Below are 20631 nucleotides of genomic sequence, written 5' to 3' on the forward strand. Positions count from 1 at the left end.
CAAATCGCGCACTTTGAACTACCACACCAAGACTGGTCCTTATCGAACAGGTTAAAGGCCAGCTAGTGCCCTGGCATAGCCAACCTTCACTACTGGGAGATAGTAAGAACTGCAGATGCTGGAGTCAGAAATAACACAGCGTGGAGCTGGAGGAACACAGCAGGTCAGGCAGCATCAGAGGAGTACCAAAGTTGATGTTTCGGGTCGGGGCCCTTCTTCAGAAGATCCTCTGATGCTGCCTGGCCTGCTGTGTTCCTCCAGCTCCACACTGTGTTATCTCTACACCATTGGGGCATCAGTATATACCCCTTATGTACTTGTGGAAAGACACAAACAATGGAGTGTCCTGTCCACCAACGAAATAAAGATCCAATCATCTTAAACTGTGCAAATGAGAAAGCTATTGCTTAGTATCAGAGATTTGCATTCACGAAACAAGGTAAAGACCACCAGTTAGGAGTGAACAACAAATGCTGACTGACCAGCAATACCCATTTCCTGTGAAAGAATACATGGAGAAAGTCACACCAACATGGTTGGCTCTTAACTGCCCTCTGAAGTGGCCAGCCAAGCCTCTCTGTTACATCAATGGTTCAAGAAGACTCAGTACCATGTTGTCACGGAAACGAGGTAAGAAATGCCAAACTCACCAACACCACCCATATCCCTAGCACTACTCAACATAAAAATGGAACTGGGAACTCAAAACCAGAGTCTGTTGGAACTGACAGTAAATGGGTGCGAACTTTCAATTCAGATTTGTTGAAACAAAATATCTGCTGGTTATTAATCTATTTTAAAATGTTGAGAAGATGGTGCCTTCTCTTTGAAGCACAAACATAAACACTGGATACTTACGAGTCACTTGACAGGTCATTTTAACATGCCTCGAACAGTCCTCCCAGCTCAAACAAAGACAATGTGTCAAATTGGCCAGCATTCAAAACAGTGTCGTAATGATTTTAGAACTTAATCATTTTGGAAGAGCACTGAAAGACAATATAAACTAGAGCGTACAATTCTAACGGAAGTGTAGGGGCAGAGGGACCTGGGTGTTTACATGCACAGATCATTGAAAGTGACAAAATAGGTGGAGAGATCAGTTAATAATGAGAAGATGTCAAGACAGGTGGAAACAGCAGTTAGTAAAGCAGGCCAGGCAGCATCAGAGGAAAGCTGACGTTTCTGGTCGGGTCTGAAGAAGGGTCCCGACTTGAAACGTCAACTTTCCTGCTCCTCTGATGCTGCCTGGCCTGCTGTGTTCCTCCAGATCCACACTGTGTTATCTCAGACTCCAGCATCTGCAGTTCTTACTATCTCTTAGTAAAGCATAGTGTTCTTGGTTTTATTAATAAGGGTATAGAGTGTAAGAGAAAGGAGGTGACGTTGAACTTGTACAAGACACTTACTCAACTTCAGTTGGAGCTTTGTGGGTGCCACATTATAGGAGTGACATGAATTCATCAGAGAGACTGCAAAAGTGATTTACAAGAATGTTTCCAGGAATTAAAAACTTCAGTTCTAAGAAAAGACTGAAGATGTTGCGACTGTTTCTCTTTAGAGAAAAGAAGACTGAGTGACGATTCCATCACAGTTTTCAATATCATGTGTGGTGGGCAGAGTAGATAAGGAGAAGCATTCCTGCTCGTTTAAAAAAAACAAGAATGAGAGCCCATAGATTTTAAATTGAGTGCAAATGAAGCAAGCATGGCGTGAGCAAAAACTTATTTCACGTAGTGAGTAGTTAGGGTATGCAATGCATTGCGTGGAAATGGGGAGGTAGCAGATTCAATTGAAGTTTTCAAGAGGGATGATTATTTGGATAGAGATGGTGTGCCGAGAAAAGGCAGGAGATTGTCAAGTAATAGAAACCATGCAGACAAAATTGACTGAATGGCCTGCTACTACACCATAACAACTCAGTGATTCTGAGACTCATTAAAGGGGAATATTTTTAAAGCTCAGCGCCAGGATTCTATCACTTCATTATACAGCGACTGTTGCAGTAAAGCTAGCGTTAATATCTTTAAGCTTTCTTTATAATAGGGCCATACCTGTTTTTAGCACATGCAATAGCTGAAGTGTGTGTTTTTAGAGGTACTTCTCTGTAAGTGTGTATCCTCAACAACTAAATGCAATATTGAGAGAAATATGTTGCACATTTGCTGGAAACCAACTTCAATCCTCTGAGGATGAAGAAATAAGTCTTAATTCATCACACTCTCCCTAAAAATGCCAGCTAGAATTCTGTAAACATTACACTGCAACCAACCAGAACTCCAGCAAAAAAAAACTCTTTTAAAATCACCACAGAAACAGGAGGTGAACAAAATGATTTTAGATTCTCTGGAGTGCATTTTTTTTCAGACGTCTTTTTATGGGCGCTCTGAGGAGACATCATGTGACTGTTATAGAGCAGAACCATATCCTGTCAAATCCATGTACTTTATAGGGCACAATGCACTGTTGTGTAGAGAAATCACTCAGCAACAACAGCAGCAGCAGGCTGGTGAGGTGAACCAGAAGTCGGCAATCAAGGAACTCAATAGCAATTAGTGCCCCGCAGTTTCCCACTGCCATACCTCAGTGGGTTTTAATGAGACATTGGCAACTTAAAGCTGCTGGACACTGATCAGTTCCAAGCAGTTCCCTCAAACTGGAAAGTGAAAAGACTGTGGGAGGGTATAAAACTATTTATACAGCAAGTGTCAGATCAATGGAAGTTCTCATATTCTTGAAGAGCTTCCATCCAGTCCTGGTAAAATCAGCTATAAAAATCAACAGATCAAAATAGTTTGCATTTGACTCGCTTGCACAGAAAGGTGAAAATTCCTGATTCATTGCAACTTTTTACTGTTCCTTTTCTCCTCCCCACTTTGGTCTTGCTCAAGCCCAAGGGATTTGCCGATCTTTCAGTTGTAACTTCTTGCCTCTGCATCAGTAGCTGTGTACAATTAAGACCTACTCTAGATGCTCGAACATAAAATCTAAGCTGATACACCCAGCGCAAGACTATGGGAGAATTCCTTTCTTGAAGCACCACCACTGCATTAATGCAAAGCACTGTCTACCCTCTCAGCTGAGTGTACAAATCTGTTTTGAAAAAGAGCTGGGGAGATCCCTTCCTTTATCCTGGCCAATGCTTATCCCTTAACCAGCATCACTAAAACAGATCATCTGCTGATTATTACACTGCTTTTTGAGGGAGCACACTGTCACAAATTGGCTCTTGTGTTTTCAACACTGTAGCGGTGATTTTACTTTGAAAAGTACTTCAATGGTTTAAAAGTGCTTTGGGACATTTAAACTCTGAAGGGTGTGACAGGGTTAGGGTTATATGCAAGTTCTTTTCTCCTTATAAGATCATAAGAAATATAAACATTAGCTGGGTGTTAAAGATCAATTGGAAAAGAAAAGAAGGCAGTTAAGTCCTGACCAGTATGCTTCTCCACAACCAAAGAGCCAGAACTGGTCATTAGCGTTATTTGCAGGAAGTTGGTGGTACAATATGGTTCTGGAGTTTGCCTACATATCAACAGATCTGATATCAACTGCATTCTAAGACAGAGTTTATTGAGCTTGAAGTACTCTTGGCAAACATTGAGATACATGCTTAAGGGCTACCTGTTCCCTTGCTACCTGGTTTCACATGTTCCATCACTGTGCACTTTAACCAGTGGTACAAAGAAAAGGTGCAGGTTCTTTTTGTTAAAGATATTAGAGTACTTGATTTCTATCACATGACTGCCCAAAATTTCCTTAACACAAATACAGTCGTGTAACACAACACCAAAGGAACTGCAGGAGTGACAGAGTGAAAGATATGAAATTTCATCCATGGTCCTAAGCTATATATATTTTAAAACAGAAGGCCTTTCATTGCAACAAAACAAAACATTGATATTACTTAAACAAAGCCACACATCAACGTACCGTTTGGTTAGCAGGGAATTACATTGATTAGATTGGTGTACTGAACTATCTTAGGCGTTTGCTAAAACTGGCCACAATGAAAATCCTATTACAATAATCATGGTATTTAGATGCTGAAACAAGGCATATTGGTGGAACACAGTTTTGCTGCATTAGACGGGGTTTTGCTATCTACATAAAATTAAAACAGTAACAGGTACCAAAATAACACACAAGCTAACTGGGCTGCACAGGCATAAGATAATGCCTATTAATTGCAAAAGTGCCAGAGTTCTCACAACAACTAATACATTAGGAGCAGCAAAGGAAAAGTTAAACTGTGCTGCCTAAAACTTTCAAGCATCTCTCTCAGCTAGAGAAAGAGCAATGGTTAGTAACCAAGTAAGGGTGGAGAGCTTCCCTTGAAAGCGGATCAGTTAGGATGTTAATAGCAGTTGTACCAAATTACATGAAAGAATGAGCCAACCTCCCATGTTCCCTCGACCTTCTGACTGGCTTTACAGACAATGGCTTATTTCTGAAATGCAGTCACTACAACGTAGGAAAATGTAGGAGCCAATTTTCCGCATTTGCAAGAACCTATATTTTGAAAGTGCCTCTGATGTAAGAGAACATCCCAAGGCACCTCACGAGTGTCAATAAACCAAATTTGGCACCGAGTCTCTTAAGGCAACAAGAGAGCAAAGGACTGAAAGCTTGGTCAAGAAGGGAGGTTTTAAGGATTGTGTTAAAAAAACAAAAGAGTGGTGAAACAGCAGGTAGGTTTAGGAAATGAATTTCACAGCCACCAATTATTCAAATCAGGGATGTTCAAGTGGATGGTATCAGAAGAGCATAGATACCTTGGAATGTTGTGGAGCTGAAGAAGCCTACAGAGATAAAGGGGTCAGGGAGAGGCACGAAGGGATCTGAAAAACCACAGATGAGAATTTTAACTCAAGGCATTACTTAACCGAGAGCAGTGTCGGTCAGGGAGTAATGAGTGAATGGGACTTGCAGCGAGTTTGAGTAATGGCAGTAGAATTTTGAGCAACCTCAAGTTTACAAAGAATGTGGAGGCCAGCCAGGGATGCCCTGAAACTACCAAAGCTAGAGGTAGTCAATGCACAAATGACTACAGCAGGATATGTTTAAGCCAAATGACCAGCTAATCCGAATCGTGTTCGGGATGTCGTCCCCACTAGTAAGGCTGAAACCTAGTGCCCATTTCACATTGCCCTGAGTAGCAGTTAATTGTGAACCATGTAGATGGTGGGTCTGGAATTACAAATGTGTCAGATCAGATAAAGGAAGCAAGATTTTCTTCCTTAAAGAACATCAGTGAATTAGCTGGGCTTCTATAACAATCCAGAAGCACTCTCTGATAGCTTTAGTCTCAGAATTGCCAAAACCAAATTTAAATGCTCAAAATTCCTTGGTGGGATTTGAACTAACTTGATAGAATCAAGAAGTCTGAATTACTAGTCTAGTAGCATAACCAGTGCCCTATTGATACTGATGATTCTCATCTTAATGGGGGAAGGGGGGGATGTTAAGTTTTAGTTTAATTCTAGAGGTGAAAGTTCAGCAGTGTCTAACACATTGCACTGTCAAACACTAACAATTCTGCTATTTGAACTATGACATAACTGCTTGGAAAAATAAGCACCTCGCTTAATATAGCAGACAGAGAAATGCTTCATTTAACAGTTCACCTAGAAGGGCAGCCGTTAGTTCTCGGCCTGTCTGTGCTGTACAATGGCCTTCTGCACTTGGCAATTTATCAGTGGCAAGATTGTTCGGATATGGAATGCACAGTCTGATAGGATGGTGAATGGTCCATAGTAGTTTCAAAGATTGGTTATTGGACTGGAAACGTTAACTGTTTCTCTCTACACACTTGCTGCTAGACTTGCTGAGTTTTCCAGCACTTTGTGCTTTTAATTTCTGATCTCCAACATTCACAGTACTTTGCCTTATCATTCACTCAAGTGATTCTTTGAATGAAGGGGTTGTCTTATGAGGAATATTGAGCAGGTTGGGCTTAAACCCTTTGGAGATAAGAAGAATGAGAGGTGATTTTATTGAAACACACAAGATTCTGGAGCAGCCTTGAGGGGGCAAATAACCTATTGCTGTTTCTAATTCTTGTGATCCTTTTCACCCAAACCTGCCCAAATATTAACTTAAAAATAACTTCAAAGATTCAACTATCAGTAGTGTATTTAAAATTCCTCATTCGACATGCTCACGAGTCACATTCTATTCCTGATTTGATCATATCCTCACATTGCACTTTTAACATCGTTATTGCACAGCTTTTCTCGCCAAGCTCCACAACCATACAAGGTTTATCACTGAATTCAAAGAAAAAGTTCTTCAAAAGTGAAATTAAGCATGTACATTGAATGATATGGAAAAGAGAGATCCTGAAAATAACTTTGAACTACACTGTGAGAGTCAAGCAAGAGAGGGGCTCACTGATTTAAAGCAACTTAAAGCAAAGTTAGGAATAATATCAGCAACAGCTTCCATTTACATAGTGCCTGCAATGAAATGAACAAAGATAACTGAGGGTAATTGATACTGAACCAACATTAGGACTAAAGTTTGATCAAAGAGATAGATTGTAAGGAATGTCTTAAAAAGAAGACAGAAGGAAGAGGCAGATAGAATTGCAGTCCCTAAGGCTTTGATGGCTGACTGCCAACAGTCAGTTTGTTTTTGACTGGTCAGGGAGTGGTTGACATGTGCGGGTGGAGCTAACTCCTAGATGGAGTACTGGAGGTGAAAACCCTTGGAAATAATGGAAGGAACAATTTAGGCAATGTAATTGCACAGAGATGGGGATTTCTGAAAGGCTTAGCTAGAATGGGCTGAATGGGTCGTCCTCTCATCTTGTGAACCGATTACGTCCTGACAGCTGCTTGTCTTTTATCAGATCTTGAACTTTGCTTGTAAACTTGTTGCTGGACTAAACAAATCAAACGAGAAAACAAGTACTTGCCGGTTTGCAACTATAAGACTTTTCTTCGGGTATATGTTGTCTACATAGATTTTAGTAAGGCATTTGATAAGGTACCTCATGGCAGACTGGTACAGAGGGTAGAGTCTCATGAGGTCTGGGTGAGCTGGCTAGATGGATATGAACTGGCTTGGTCATAGAAAACAGAGTAGTGGTGGAAGGGTGCTTTTTGGAATGGAGATCAGTAACTAGTGGTGTTCCACAGGCATCAGTACTGGGACCTTTGTTATTTGCAGTATATATAAATGACCTGGAGGAAAATGTAGATGGTCTGGTTAGTAAGTTGGTGAATGACACCAAAATTGGCAGATTTGCAGATAATGAGGAGGACTGTCAAAGAATACAGCAGAATATAGACAGATTACAGATTTGGGCAGAGAAATGGCAGATGGAGTGTAATCCATACAAATGCGAGGTGATGCATTTTGGAAGATCAAATTCAGGTGTGAATTATACAATAAATGGCAGAACCCTTAGGAGCATTGACACACAGAGGGAACTGGGCATACAGGTACACAGCTCCCTGAAAGTGGCAACACAGGTGGATAAGGTGGTCAAGAAGGCTTACAGCGTGCTTGCCTTCATCGGCTGGGGCATCGAATATAAAACGTGGCAAGTCAGGTTACAGCTGTATAAAACTTTAGTCAGGCCACATTTGGAATACTACACGCAGTTCTGGTAGACACTTTGCCAGAAGGATGAGGATGTTTTGGACAGGGTGCAGAGAAGAGTTACCAGGATGTTGCCTGGTCTGGAGGGTTTTAGTTATGAGGACAAGTTGGATAAACTTAGATTGTTTTCACTGGAAAGACAGAGGCTGAGGAGGGACCTGAAAGAGGTCTACAAAATTACAAGAGGAAAGACAAGATGGATAGTCAGAGGCTTTTTCCCAAGATGGAAAGGTCAACTACAGGAGAGCACAGGTTCAAGGTGAGAGGGGGTAAGTTTAGGGGAGAAGTGCAAGGAAAATTTTTCACACAGATGGTGGTGGGTGCCTGGAACGCACTGCCAGTGGAAGTGGTGGAAGCATGCACAGTAGCAACATTCAAGGTGTATCTTGATAAACACATGAACGTGAGGCGAACAGAGGGATAGAAACCATGCATTGGTATTAAGTAGCAGGTCTAAATAAGGACTAAAAATTGGCATAGGCTTGGTGAACTGAAGGGCCTGTTCCTGTGCTGTATTGTATTGTATTACAAATGGCATCACCTTTCAATAGCATTGCTTGGGACTCCCTGATGCCACGTCTGTATTTGCAAGAAGGGAGGATGGAGAAGGTTAGTGGGTGTATCTAGGAGAGTGGCGATGCTTGCACAGGATTCCACAATATCCCCAGCCCATAGCGAGCACTGTGTGAAACCATTTGCCTGAAAATGAATTTCTCATTGAAATTAAATAGTCACGCTGTTGCCTTTACGGAGCAAGCAAGTTACGTCTCAACAAAGTGCAAGGCCGAGACAGTGAACTTTCCAAATTGGTCAGGAAAACTAAAATTTAAAAAAAAGAGTTGAGGTTCACAACAGTTTCACCCCTTTCTGCAGATTGCATCGATTTAATGTAACTACAAGTAGAGCGATGACCCAATAAAGTGTGATCCCCAAGGCAGCCACCACCTCACGTTTCTAAAATCCAGACACTCTACTGAAGTGTCATGTAATACTGTACTATGCTCCTACCTTCAATACCACTTTCCGAAAACAGAAGGACTGATTCACAACTGCAGCATGGACTACTGTAATGCAACAATTTTGAACATTTCAAAGAATTCAAAAAGCAAGAGGGTTCATTCTTTGGTATCCCAGCTATTATTAACCCCACAACCAACATGACCAAAAAGAAAAACTGTTCTTCTCCATGTTACGCTGCTGTTTGTGGGAGTTGCCTGTGCAGAAATTGGCTGCTACATTTTCCTACTTTACAAAAGTGACTTCGCTTTAAAGAGTCTGGCATCGGATCCAAGATACTTTCAAATTTCTGGAGGCCAAGAAAGACACCATATATGCACAAGCCCTTCTCATCTATATGATACTCAAAGACAAGGAGCACCTTTTTTTTGAGACAATTACAAATGAATGTCAACTAATTGCATAAGTGAAAGAAAGGGAGGGTAACAGAGAGAAAAATAAAGACATCTTGCTGGTCAGGGCCACAATTGGATTGCGTTTTCGTTGAATTTCGTCATGCCTTCCACAGTTCCTGTTATGTCTAGTTAATCACATTAGTAAGTGCGCTAGCCAATGGTAATGTATTAGGTCAGATGGAAGACTGGCAGGGTAAAAGAAAGCAGAGAGTAGGTGTAGATAGGTCAAGTTGGAGAGAATGAAATACAATGTGGGAAATTGTGAAATTGTCCATTTATGTAGGGGGCGACAAAAGAGAGACAGATTATCTAAGTGGTGAGAGATGGCAGAGCTCTGTGATGCAGAGGGATTTGGGTGTCCATGAATTGCAAAACGTTACTAGGTAGGTACAGCAAGTAATTAGGAAAAATAATAGCGTTAGGATTTATCACAAGGGGAACTGGATACAAAAGTAGTAAGGTTATGCTTCAGTTATACAGCGTCCCAGTAAGACTGAATCAGGAAAAAATTTAAAGACAACATCTTACACTAGCATTTGTTATTGGTGTTCTCATGTTGCTGCTCACACAAAAACTGTCAGCATTATCCCAGCTCCATATGAACCCAGAGTGACAGCTAATGCAAACGTAGAATCGACACTGTGCTTCCATCCATTGGATGATCAATGGAATGAGAATGTGATTACTTCCTCACTGTAAATGCGCTGCATTCAGTTTTCCTGGAATTATACTGGACAGAAGGAGGCCTTTCACTCTGTGCTGATTCTTCTGTATAGCTATCCAAATACAAATATTTATCCAACTCTCTTCATACGTTGCTACTGAATCTGCTTCCACCATCCTTTAAGACACTGCATTCCAAGCCATTGATTACAATTTGTTTCCTGATGTCATCTTTTGGTCAAGAATAAGAAGGAAGCACATGTTGGGTATAGACATCTGGGCTCGAGTGAATCCCGAGAAGAATACAAAGCCAGTAGCAGCATACTTAAGGAGGAAATCAGGAGGGCAAAAAGGGGGTATGAGATAGCTTTAGCAAATAGTGTTAAGGAGAATCCAAAGGGATTCTACAAATACATTAAGGACAAAAGAGTAACTAGGGAGAGAATAGGGCCCCTTAAAGATCAGAAAGGCCGCCTATGTGTGGAACCACAGGAGATAGGGAAAGATACTAAACTAGTATTTTGCATCAGTGTTTATTGTGGAGAAGGATACGGAAGGTAGAGAACGTGGGGAAATAAATTTTGAAAAGTGTCCATGTTAAAGAGGTGGTGGTGCTAGATGTCTTAAAACGCATACAGGTGGAGAAATCCCCAGGACCTGATCGGGTATACTGTACAACACTGTGGGAAGCTAGGCAAGTGATTGCTGGTCTCCTTGCTGACATATTTGTGTCATCAATACCACAGGTGAAGTGCCAGAAGACTGGAGGTTGGCTAATGTGGCACCACTATTTAAGAAAGGTGATAAGGAAAAGACAGGGAACTATAGACCGATGAGCCTCACATCGGATGTTGGTAAGTTGTTGGAGGAAATTCTGAGGGACAGGATTTACATGTATTTAGAAAGGCAAGGACTGATTAGGCATAGTCAACATGGCATTGTGTGTGGGAAATTGGGTCTCACTACCTTGATTGAGTTTTTTGAAGAAGTAACAAAGCAGATTGATGAGGGCAGAGCAGTGGACGTGATCTATGTGAAATTCAGTAAGGCGTTCAACAAGGTTCCTCATTGTAGACTGGTTAACAAGGTTAGATCACATGGAATACAGGGAGAACTAGCCATTTGGATACAGAACTGGCTCATAGGTAGAAGATAGAGGGTGGTGGTGGAGGGTTGCTTTTCAGACTGAAGGCCTGTGACCAGCAATGTGCCACAAGGATTGGTGCTGGGCCCTCAGCTTTTTGTCATTTATATAAGTGATTTGGATGCGAACATAGGAAGTATGGTTAGTAAGTTTGCAGATGACACCAACATTGGAGGTTTAGCGAACAGCGAAGAAGGTCACCTCAGAGTACAATGGGAACTTGATCAGATGGGCCAATTGGCCGAGGAGTAGCAGATGGAGTTTAATTTGAGTTTAATTTTAATGAGGAGCTGCATTTTGGTAAGGCAAATCAGGGCAGGACTTATACAATTAATGGTAAGGTCCTGGGGAGTGTTGCTGAACAAAGAGACTTTGAAGTACAGTTCCTTGAAAGTAGAGTCACAGGCAGACAGGGGAGTGAAGAAGGCATTTGGCATGCTTGCCTTTATTGGTCAGCGCATTGAGTATAGGAGTAAGGAGGTCACGTTGCAGCTGCACAGGACATAGGTTAGGCCTCTTTTGGAATACTGCATGCAATTCTGGTTTCCCTGCTATAGGAAAGATGTTGTGAAACTTGAAAGGGTTCAGAAAAGATTTACAAGGATGTTGCCAGGGTTAGAGGGTTTGAGCTATAGGGAGAGACTGAATAGGCCAGGGCTATTTTCCCTGGAGCGTTTAAGGCTGAGGGGTGACCTAATAGAGGTTTATAAAATCATGGCAGGGCATTGATAGGGTGAATAGTCAAGGTCTTTTCCCTGAGTTGGGGGAGTCCAAAACTAGAGGGCATAGGTTTAAGGTGAGAGGAGAAAGATTTAAAAGTGACCTAAGGGGCAACATTTTCATGCAGAGTGTGTGTGTATGGAATACACTGCCAGAGAAGTGGTAGAGACTGGTACAATTACAATATTTAAGAGGCATCTGGAAGGGTATATGAACAGGGAGAGTTTGGAGGGATAGGGGCCAAAAACTGACAAATGGGACTAGATTAACTTTGAATCTGGTCAGCATGGACAAGTTGGACAAGTGTCTGTTTCTATGCTGTACATCTATATGACTTGTTGACTCTGGTCCTTTGGATAATCCCCTTAAATCTGAGCTCTTCCTGCCACTGGAAACAGTTTCTTGTTTACTGTACAGGTAGTTCTGTAATAATGCGTGTTTTGTTAACACAAATTGGCTGTAATGCGAGCGATGAATAGTGGACGCAATTTGGATAATGCAAAAATTCTGCTGTACACGTATAGCGATTTTCTGGAACAATTTCCCTACAACGCAATTTTCTGTAGTGCAAGGTCACGCAAGAACGCAATCAGTGTGTTATAGGAGAACTACCCGTATTCAAATCATGATTCGGAACATTCCAATCAAATCTTGTCTGGTCTAAGAAAAAAAACTCAACTACTCCAGATTATACACAGAAGTGAAGTTCCTTACCCCTGCTACCATTCCAGTCTCATCAGTCTCTTCTCCACTCTAAAGGATTAACAATCTTCCTAACATATCTTGCCAAAGCCCCTTTAATCATGCTTAGATTTGGTGACAAGGCAATTACCAGGTAATTTGTGCAAACAGGTTTTAAAAATCCATACACACAGCATCAACCACACTAACTTCATCAACACTCTGCATTATTCGATCAAAAAACACAATCAAATTAGCCAAACACAACTTATCTTTAAAAGATCCAGGCTAACATTCATTGTTTAGTTCATACTTTTCCAAATACCAATTTATTTGGTTTTTGAATTACTCTCACATCATTGTTGCAGTGCACACTAACACATCAATAGAATGAAGTATAGTAGCCGCTGTAATAAACAAGAGCTACAAACCTGAAACCTTTGAATGCTGAACAAAAAAACAGAATTGAACAGAACACTTGGAAATCAGTATGGAATTTAAGCTGTTTCCTTAGCCAAATGGCGGTGGTGTAGGGCTTCTGAGCTCAGGATCGTCCACTCCATCCACTTTTCTTTTTGTTTCTTTTCTCTTTTCTCCTCTCTTCTCTTCTGGTGTTATTTTTCTCTCTTCTATTTTACTTTACTTACCGTTTGGTAAAGAGCTTGGTCATGGCATCAGCATCAGAAGCAGTGAGTAGGCCCAGCAGCGTGGACTCGTGGCAGCGTTGGAGGTGAGTTTGGGTTCCCGGTGGCTTCTGCATTGTCAGGGCAGTGCTAGCGCCGGCTCTTGGTTGCTGCTGAGGCAGGTTTGGGTTCCTGGCCGCATCTGTGTCTGGTGATGACTTATGGAGGCTGCAGCGGAGGAGAATTCGGGCCCAGTATGAGACCTGGTGGCATCAAGCAGCGACTGCATCAGCGAGGTGCGCCCGAGCGGTTTCGTGGTGGTGGCGGAGTTGAGATTGGGCCAGTGCAGTACCCAGCAGCGTCAGTGGCATTTGTATTGGCTAGGTCCAGTGAGGACTCAGACTGGCGAGGGCATCAGCGGAGGCAAAATGGCACCAAAGAGTGGTGACTTTCATTCCAGCAGCAACAGCACAGCGAAGGGGACTCATGCCTAGCCACCAGGCCCAAGGCCCATGACGAGGTACTTAACAAGAAGGATTGTAAAACTGTACACTTTCTTTATTTCTTCAGTTTTCTGCCTTTATATTCTATGGTTTGGTTTATGTTGTGTTTAAGATGGTGCCAGAGTGGTGACACTACACAACACTTTTCCCAGTATTTTGTAACAAGATACATGTGGCAATAAATAAATCAAATTGAATATCAAAACATCATAATATATTTCCTAAGTTGCAACAGGAACTTCAATTCAAACAAATTTCAGTGGTTGCAAAACACTTTAGGATTTAGTTAACATTTCAAAGATTTTTTAGAAATCTACGTCTTTCTTTCTTTTATCCTAAACTCTAAACATAAAACCTAACCAGTGCTGAATCTTGTTTTTGATCTGGCCTTATAAAGATATTTTTAATGAAAGCATTTGTAGCAAGATTTGGAAGATGGCCATTTGGCCCATCGGATGGGTGCCAGCTCTCACGGTCCACTGCTCCTTCTCTTCTCCTTGTAGATCTTGTAAATCACAAATAAATATTTAAAAATCATGAATACGATTTTAATGTGACTTTTCAGTCATAGTAGCACACATTGTAATATGGTACAAGTTGTAAATTTATTAGTTTTGTAACTGATGCTGATGAAAATAAAGGCACACTCAGCAAGGGTCTCACTTTATACTGGCTGCAGTAAAAGTGTGCCTGAATTGAAAGTCAGAGCCCGATTTGACAACAGAGTGAGACTCCCTGGAGCATAAAGGTCTTGCCCGAACACCAAGCTCATTACATACACGGCAGTTTAACAATCAGTGCCAATCCACAGAATAAGAACCAGGAAAAGGCGATATAAAATATTCAATTCTAAATGGGGCATGGGAGCAGAAGGACCTGGGGCTATATACGCACAAATTGCTGAAGGTGGCAAGGCAGCTTAAGAAAGCACTTAATGAGGCACACAGGATCCAGGGCTTTTAAAATAGATGCGTAGAAAACAAAAGCAAGTTAAGTTACGATGAACCTTAATAGTCACTGCTTCATTCTCAGCTGAAGTCTTATGTCCATTTTTAGGCAGCATACTTTAGGGAGGATCTGAAACCATTAGAAAGGGTGGAAAAATGATTTATGTGGATAATTCCAGGACGGGGTACTTCAGTTACTTGGATAGATTGAAGCAACAGGGACTGTCTCCTTACAAAAGAGAAGCTTGAGAGAAAATTACATAGGAAGCAGTCATAACCATCAGGGATCTGGACAGTTGTTCCCATTGGTGGCCATGTTCAGAACCAGAGGTGATAGGGGAGGAAACCTTTTTTTTACTGTACTGAGTGGTTAGGATTTGGAATGCTCTGCCTGGGAGGGTGATGGAAGCAGTTTCAATCATGGCCTTCAAAAGGGAATTCGACAATTATCTAAAAAGAAAAAAAACTGCAGGGCTACAGAGAATTGGCAGGGAAGCAGATCTAGCTAAGTTGATATTAAAGAGAGCTGTGCACAAGGGAACATTAATTCTTTAAATGTTTTTAGTTGCTTGAATAGCTGGTTCAAACTTGCCACTGCCTAAATTAGAAATACAGAATAATTGTATTTTTATTTCTAAAAGTATTTCTTTAAAGAGAGAGAGAGAGTACCTTTTCAATACAATTGCCAGTTTTTGGATACATCTCCTCCTTTAGCATGAGCTTGTTTCACACAAGAGAACTCCTTTCCAAAAAGAGTTTCATCCAAATATTCCTATTGAATCGTAGTTAAACATTTAACCCTATTCTGGAGCCAAACTATAAAGTGTTCTTTGCTTGGGAAATGAACTGGCTCAATTCCTTCTCCCAGTCATTCCCAAAGAAAAATCAGAACCTAGATGATTTATCATTTGCTGGATTTTTTGATTCTTAATTCTCCTGAACCACCAACTTAACCTCTCATCAAAACAATAATTCTTCAATGGGCTACAGTTACCACTTTCAGCCTGACTACCTTTGCGGCATATCCGTATTTGTGGATTAGGAAGCCAGTGCTGACAGCTATTCAACTGTGGGATACATCACATTTGAGCCTATTCTTGGCTGACATATGCAAGTGCTGCAAACATATGGTCAGTCTATATGGACAATCCAAGAATCTCCAAACTCATTACACTTCCTAACATTTAAACAAAAATATAATTTTAAAGTTAAATGCACTTTAATGTGATTACTTCAATAGGTAAATGAAAGTGGAACAGCTTAATGTATGAAGTACATTGGTAATGTCACTCATTACAATGGATAACAAGTTGCTTGGATTGAATTACCAGTTTGACATTTAACTGAGGTTAAAATGACTGCATAAACTGTGGGAGCAAAGTTCAAGCAGCTCATGACCATTGTCTGAACTCTTAAGAATTATACTATGGTCTTGGAAACACTCAAGAACACTATACACTATTTTTTTCAAATACATAGCATGAAGTTCAATATTGTCTTTGACATATTCTGAGGGTCTGTTGTGTAGTCAACATTATCTTGTGATATGCCATCAGCAGTCACATTAGTGATTAAAAGCAGCTACTCGGAATAATGTATTACTGCCTCAGCATTGAAAAGAGACTGGAATGAGTTTTACTCCATTCAGATTTATTTGCATATAATCCACTTTATGCAACAGCATTCTGGAACTGCCTATTTCAAATTTGCGAGTTTTCTCCACTTGTGAGCAACACCTTTGCTGCCTATTTACTAAGACGGGTGAAATTCCTCCCAATGAGAGAACAGCAGGACGTTTTATCCTGCTACCCACTGTAGTTTCTCAGAAATTGTGCATCTCAAATGAGTGGCACTCCTATGAGATCAATGGGTGCTTTCCTGCGCCCATATCATTCTGGTTAGACAAATTACAGGTAGCAGAGATTATGCGTCTGCAAATAACAGATCAAGTCACAGTTCCACCACTGTGCACCCAGCAATTCAAAACTGGGTCCCCTGCGAACCTTACATTTGAACACTGCCTGTATTATGCATCATGCATTTAGACTCCCCACTGTGTCAACCTGCTGTTAAAAGAACTACTCCCGTTGTGTATCCTGTATGTTAAAAAAGTGTCCCATTGCGTAGATTGCACTTAAATATTGTACCTATTGTGCTGCCTGTGTTTACATATTGTCTCAATCGTGCGTCCTGTGTCTGACACTTGCAGTCCATTTTTGTGAACATATATCTTAGTTCATTTCTGACATGCAATCTCTATTTAAAAATGCAACATCAAAATCACTTCTAAAATGATTTTACTTTTCATTTCTGATTTCTAAACATATTACTTTTGCTCAAGCATGCTGCCTCGACCATTCTTAGAACCAGACAGTGGCAACCGCTAATCAATCAGGTAAAGTCAGATATTGATAGGTAATAGCTGTGATCTAAATGTGTTTGTTTTTGATTTTTTACACATCTGTAAATTATTCAAGTGCCACGCAGTGAATTTTGAATTTATTTTGACAAATATTCCTAAGAACAGGAAGAAAATGAATCCCAGAAAACAGCTTGCCTCTCATGCAGAAAGGCTCCTAACTGCAAAATCCATAAAAAGTCAGGTATAAGCTTGCAAATACCCCTCTCTCCCCTAGCTACACTGTCTGAGGTCTGCACACTGCATTTTCTTTTAATAGCAGCAGTCAAATAAATATGAAGAAATCAGACATGCCTTTGATGTTTCCACCATGAAAACTTTCCAATCAAACTTTAATAGATGCTGCACAGAAAAACCAGGAACTGTTTAAGAATATAGTACGTGCTGCCTGAAATTTTGTGACAGTTTCAAACTATCACTTACATATCCTCGGCCAGTAAAGAGGGGGGAAAAAAAAGGAACACTGCCTCATTAAATAAAATATCTGGATAATGGAAACCACCTTCTGTTTTATGCAGTCAGTCAAAATTAACATGTGGGTTGAGATACATTTAAGTTCTTCAGGGCTACGTATTTGTCCATTCCCTCAGCTTTTGACAGGAAATTGACAAATAGGTTACCAACCTGCTGTAGCAATTTACTTGTCGATTCCAAGTCAAAAATATAGATTGCTATGAATCACAAGAATTGTTTAGATGTTCAGTCCTCTGCGCACTTTAAATTACTTAAAGGAGGTAGAAATTGCAGAAGTGCATTTAAAAATGTCAAATCTAGGGCTTGTGGGGGTTGGGGGGGCTTTAGAGTTTTGTTTTTGTTCCATTAGAAGTAGGCAATGATAATTTACGTTCTCAATACGGGGTAGGTGCGTGCTGTTTTTAATAGAAATACAGACCCAAAGAGACCCGAAAGATTACGCGACCAGATGAAGTGAAGTCTACTTACATATGCACGTGGGGTGGCTGAAAGCGACTCTGGTTAATGTTGTAGTGAGTGAAAGCTTGAGTCGGGTTGGAGCTGTACTCGTCCACCGTGATGGTAATTTTTCCCTGCGAAGGAATTCCATGAGCCATCATCCCGCGCTCAACAAAATCCATTTACAAGTTTCCTTCGGTAGATGTTAGGCAGCACATCGTGGGACGATTGTTCTTATAAGGGTCCAGCCTTCCAACCGGGAAAATAGTTGCCAAATTAAATTACAAAGAGAGCAATTTTTTTCTTAAAAAATGCGCAATCCTAGAAAGAAAATAAAAACACAATTTGTAAAATTGTATGAGTTACAGCGGGATTAAATCAAAGTAAGTTTGCGAGTGGGACAGGCGATTACCAGATTAGATTTCCAATAATTTCCAAAATTATCTGGAAACATTTCCCTCTAAAGTTTTTTTTTCCCGAAAAATACAGTGAAATAAAATTGCTCATTGCAAATGATGTATTTTTCCTAAATACAATTTGTCCAGACTCTAAACCCTACCAAGTAATTCTAACGCCGGCTCCAGTTGAGAATAGCACGGCCGGGTACTGTCTGTATCAAAATTTACACCCAGACGTATCAGGAAACAGGCTCAAGTTCATGAACTTGGGATAAAAGAGATCATTCTATGCTGTAAAACCTGTTCATCCCCAATCTATATTTTTTAACAAAAAAGCACGAGTTTATGTAAATAAATCTCTGAACGTAAATATTATCTTAAAACACCCAGCACAAGGCTTGGATGATATAGACCTCACTTGCTTATTGGACCTGAACTCCAAGAGGCGAGGAGATGCTAAGAAAGCCAGTCTGATCTGCTTCCTTTGCCTGGCCTCTGGTCTCCTGTCTTGACACCCGCTTGGTAGCAAGAGAGAGAGATCCCTCACTTCCCACTGCTCCGCAGCATCCCCTCTTCCAAACGTCATTCATTCCCTCAGCTAACCCCACTGCCGTCACTCATTCGGATTTTTCTTTTTTTCGACGAATATCTAATTCAACACACTACAAGACACGAGACCAGTTAACCATCCAATGCCCCTCTTAACATTATTACTTAAACTGTATTAAGAGGCTCAAGTGTTTCCCCCTTCTCCCTATATGCTTTATTGATAATTGCAAAATGCAAAATAAATGGCATATTAATGCAGGGTGCCTGTAATTTATCACTCTCGATCTTTGGCCAATTTTATAAAACAAAAAGAAATCCTTCCCTTTCGCTTAATATGTGACAAATCTAGGCCTCTTAAGATGCTTACAAATATCCATGAAACCAAAGCTTCGCAAATTGTTGCAAAATTGTTTTTTTAATATATATATATTCACATTAAGATCTATAGTTCAAATTGAGCCTTTTGCGCCTAAATTACCTGCATCAACACCGAACTCGGTTGCAATTTTGCTGAAATTAAATAGCAATGCTGAAATTGTTTATTTTTTAAAAAGCGAGTGCGCATATATGAGTGTGTATGGGGTTGTGGGGGAAGAGAGTGGAAATCAAACGGCGGAAAGTGGTGTAAGAGGTCAGTAATTGCACTTTGCATGAGATCCTGATCTTGCCTTTTGTGTGGTAGGTTACGAGAAAGAGCAAAAAAAAATACACGCACACACACAAGAGCCCGGCCTTCGTCGCAGTTGCTTAAAAAGATCGCAACCATGAAAAGACTTGTGTGTTTGTGTGTGTTAAAAAAAATTAACCAGGCAAAAGCGAAATCATTACCCCACACCCCTCCCCCCCCCCCCAAAGACAGCGGTTAAACAGGGAGAGTTCCTATCTGACACTAACAAGACCTCGAGAGCATTGCAATTTCTCAGAACTATTAAATCCGATACATTCGCTTTTTTGGCAACACAACGTTCGAAAATAGAAGGTTCAGTTCGAGCCATTCTGTTTCTCTCCCGCGCTGTAATGACAAGGCACCTCTAACCCAGCAGCGCCGACCCGGGCTTTTGTGGTTGCTTCTATTCCCCTTTCTCTCTCCCTCCCTTTCCTTTCTTTCTCTCCCTCCTTTCCCACCTCTCTTCCTCATTCCTTCTCCTGTTTTTTTCTTCCTCTAACGCACAAGGTTTCTGTTTCTGCTTTTACACACACACACATAAAGATTACCTCGGTTTGTGTTTTTTTTGAGTGTGTTTGTGTGTTGTGGTTGACTCGAGAATCCAGGATTGTCCTTTTCGGCTCTTCACAGGAGTCGATCCATCAATTGTTGGGGGAGGTGGGGTGGGGGGGTGAAGAAGGAGAATAAAGGGGAAGATGGGTTTGGGGGGGAAGGGGAAGGGAGGTGGGGGTACGGAGAGGGAGGGGGACACAGAGAGAAAGAGATTGCCCGCTGAATGTCTGTCTGGAGAGCAAAAGGTGGGCAGGCAGGCGAGGAAGGGCACTGGGTTTAAAGGTGAGCTATCCTTGTTTTCCGCTCTCTTCCCTCCCCGGGGCTCGAACCTCCGACCCGCCGGCAACCGGGAGCTGATGGCAGCGAAGCCTCGCTTTCGACCTTCGCTCGGGTCAGTGCTCCCGCAGGAGGAGCATAGGGAGGGAGGGAGGGAGCGGTGCAACCAAAAAAAAGAGGGGTGGCAGAGAAAGAGCCAAAGGGGAGGTGGGGAAAGGGCTAGGTCATTGACAGACAAGGGAAAGCAAGGCAGAGAAGCAAAGGGACACTGCAGGGAACATCAAGGAAAGCACTGACATATAATATCCACAGAGCAGATTTCTGTTATATATTTGATTATATACGAAGATCACATTATGTACAACTATTCTCTTAAAAACAACATTGAAAGTCATTTTTTAAAAAATGAGGAAAAAGAACTTTTCACGTGTTCGTGCTTAAAACCAACTTTTTTGGTGGGTGGGGGTTCTCGGTTTAAGTGTACTTCTTTGAATGGCTTTCCCCTTTTCCTGAAGATCAAATAAACAGGGATTGAGAGCAATTGGGAATGAGCCAAA

The 20631-nt window shown here is 41.2% G+C and overlaps 1 protein-coding gene across 2 annotated transcripts in view; it reads right to left on the bottom strand.

The window, feature by feature from the left end:
* Positions 1-20167, bottom strand: part of mpped2a (metallophosphoesterase domain containing 2a) — a 183304-nt gene extending 163137 nt beyond the window's left edge. Inside the window, exons 1-2 of one of the 2 annotated variants that reach the window (XM_048607239.1) lie at positions 19795-20167; positions 17663-17953 (exon numbers count right to left, since the gene is read on the bottom strand). In XM_048607239.1, the coding sequence (XP_048463196.1) occupies positions 17663-17814 (152 nt within the window). In that variant the 5' untranslated portion in view covers positions 17815-17953; positions 19795-20167. Of the gene's footprint in view, positions 1-17662; positions 17954-18443; positions 18545-19794 lie in introns of those variants that run through there. The other variant, XM_048607240.1, reaches the window with a different exon arrangement.
* Between the last annotated feature and the right edge of the window lie 464 nt (positions 20168-20631).

This window comes from Rhincodon typus, chromosome 17 (genome assembly GCF_021869965.1).
Source record: "Rhincodon typus isolate 14 chromosome 17, sRhiTyp1.1, whole genome shotgun sequence".
NCBI classification, from domain to species: Eukaryota; Metazoa; Chordata; class Chondrichthyes; order Orectolobiformes; family Rhincodontidae; genus Rhincodon; species Rhincodon typus.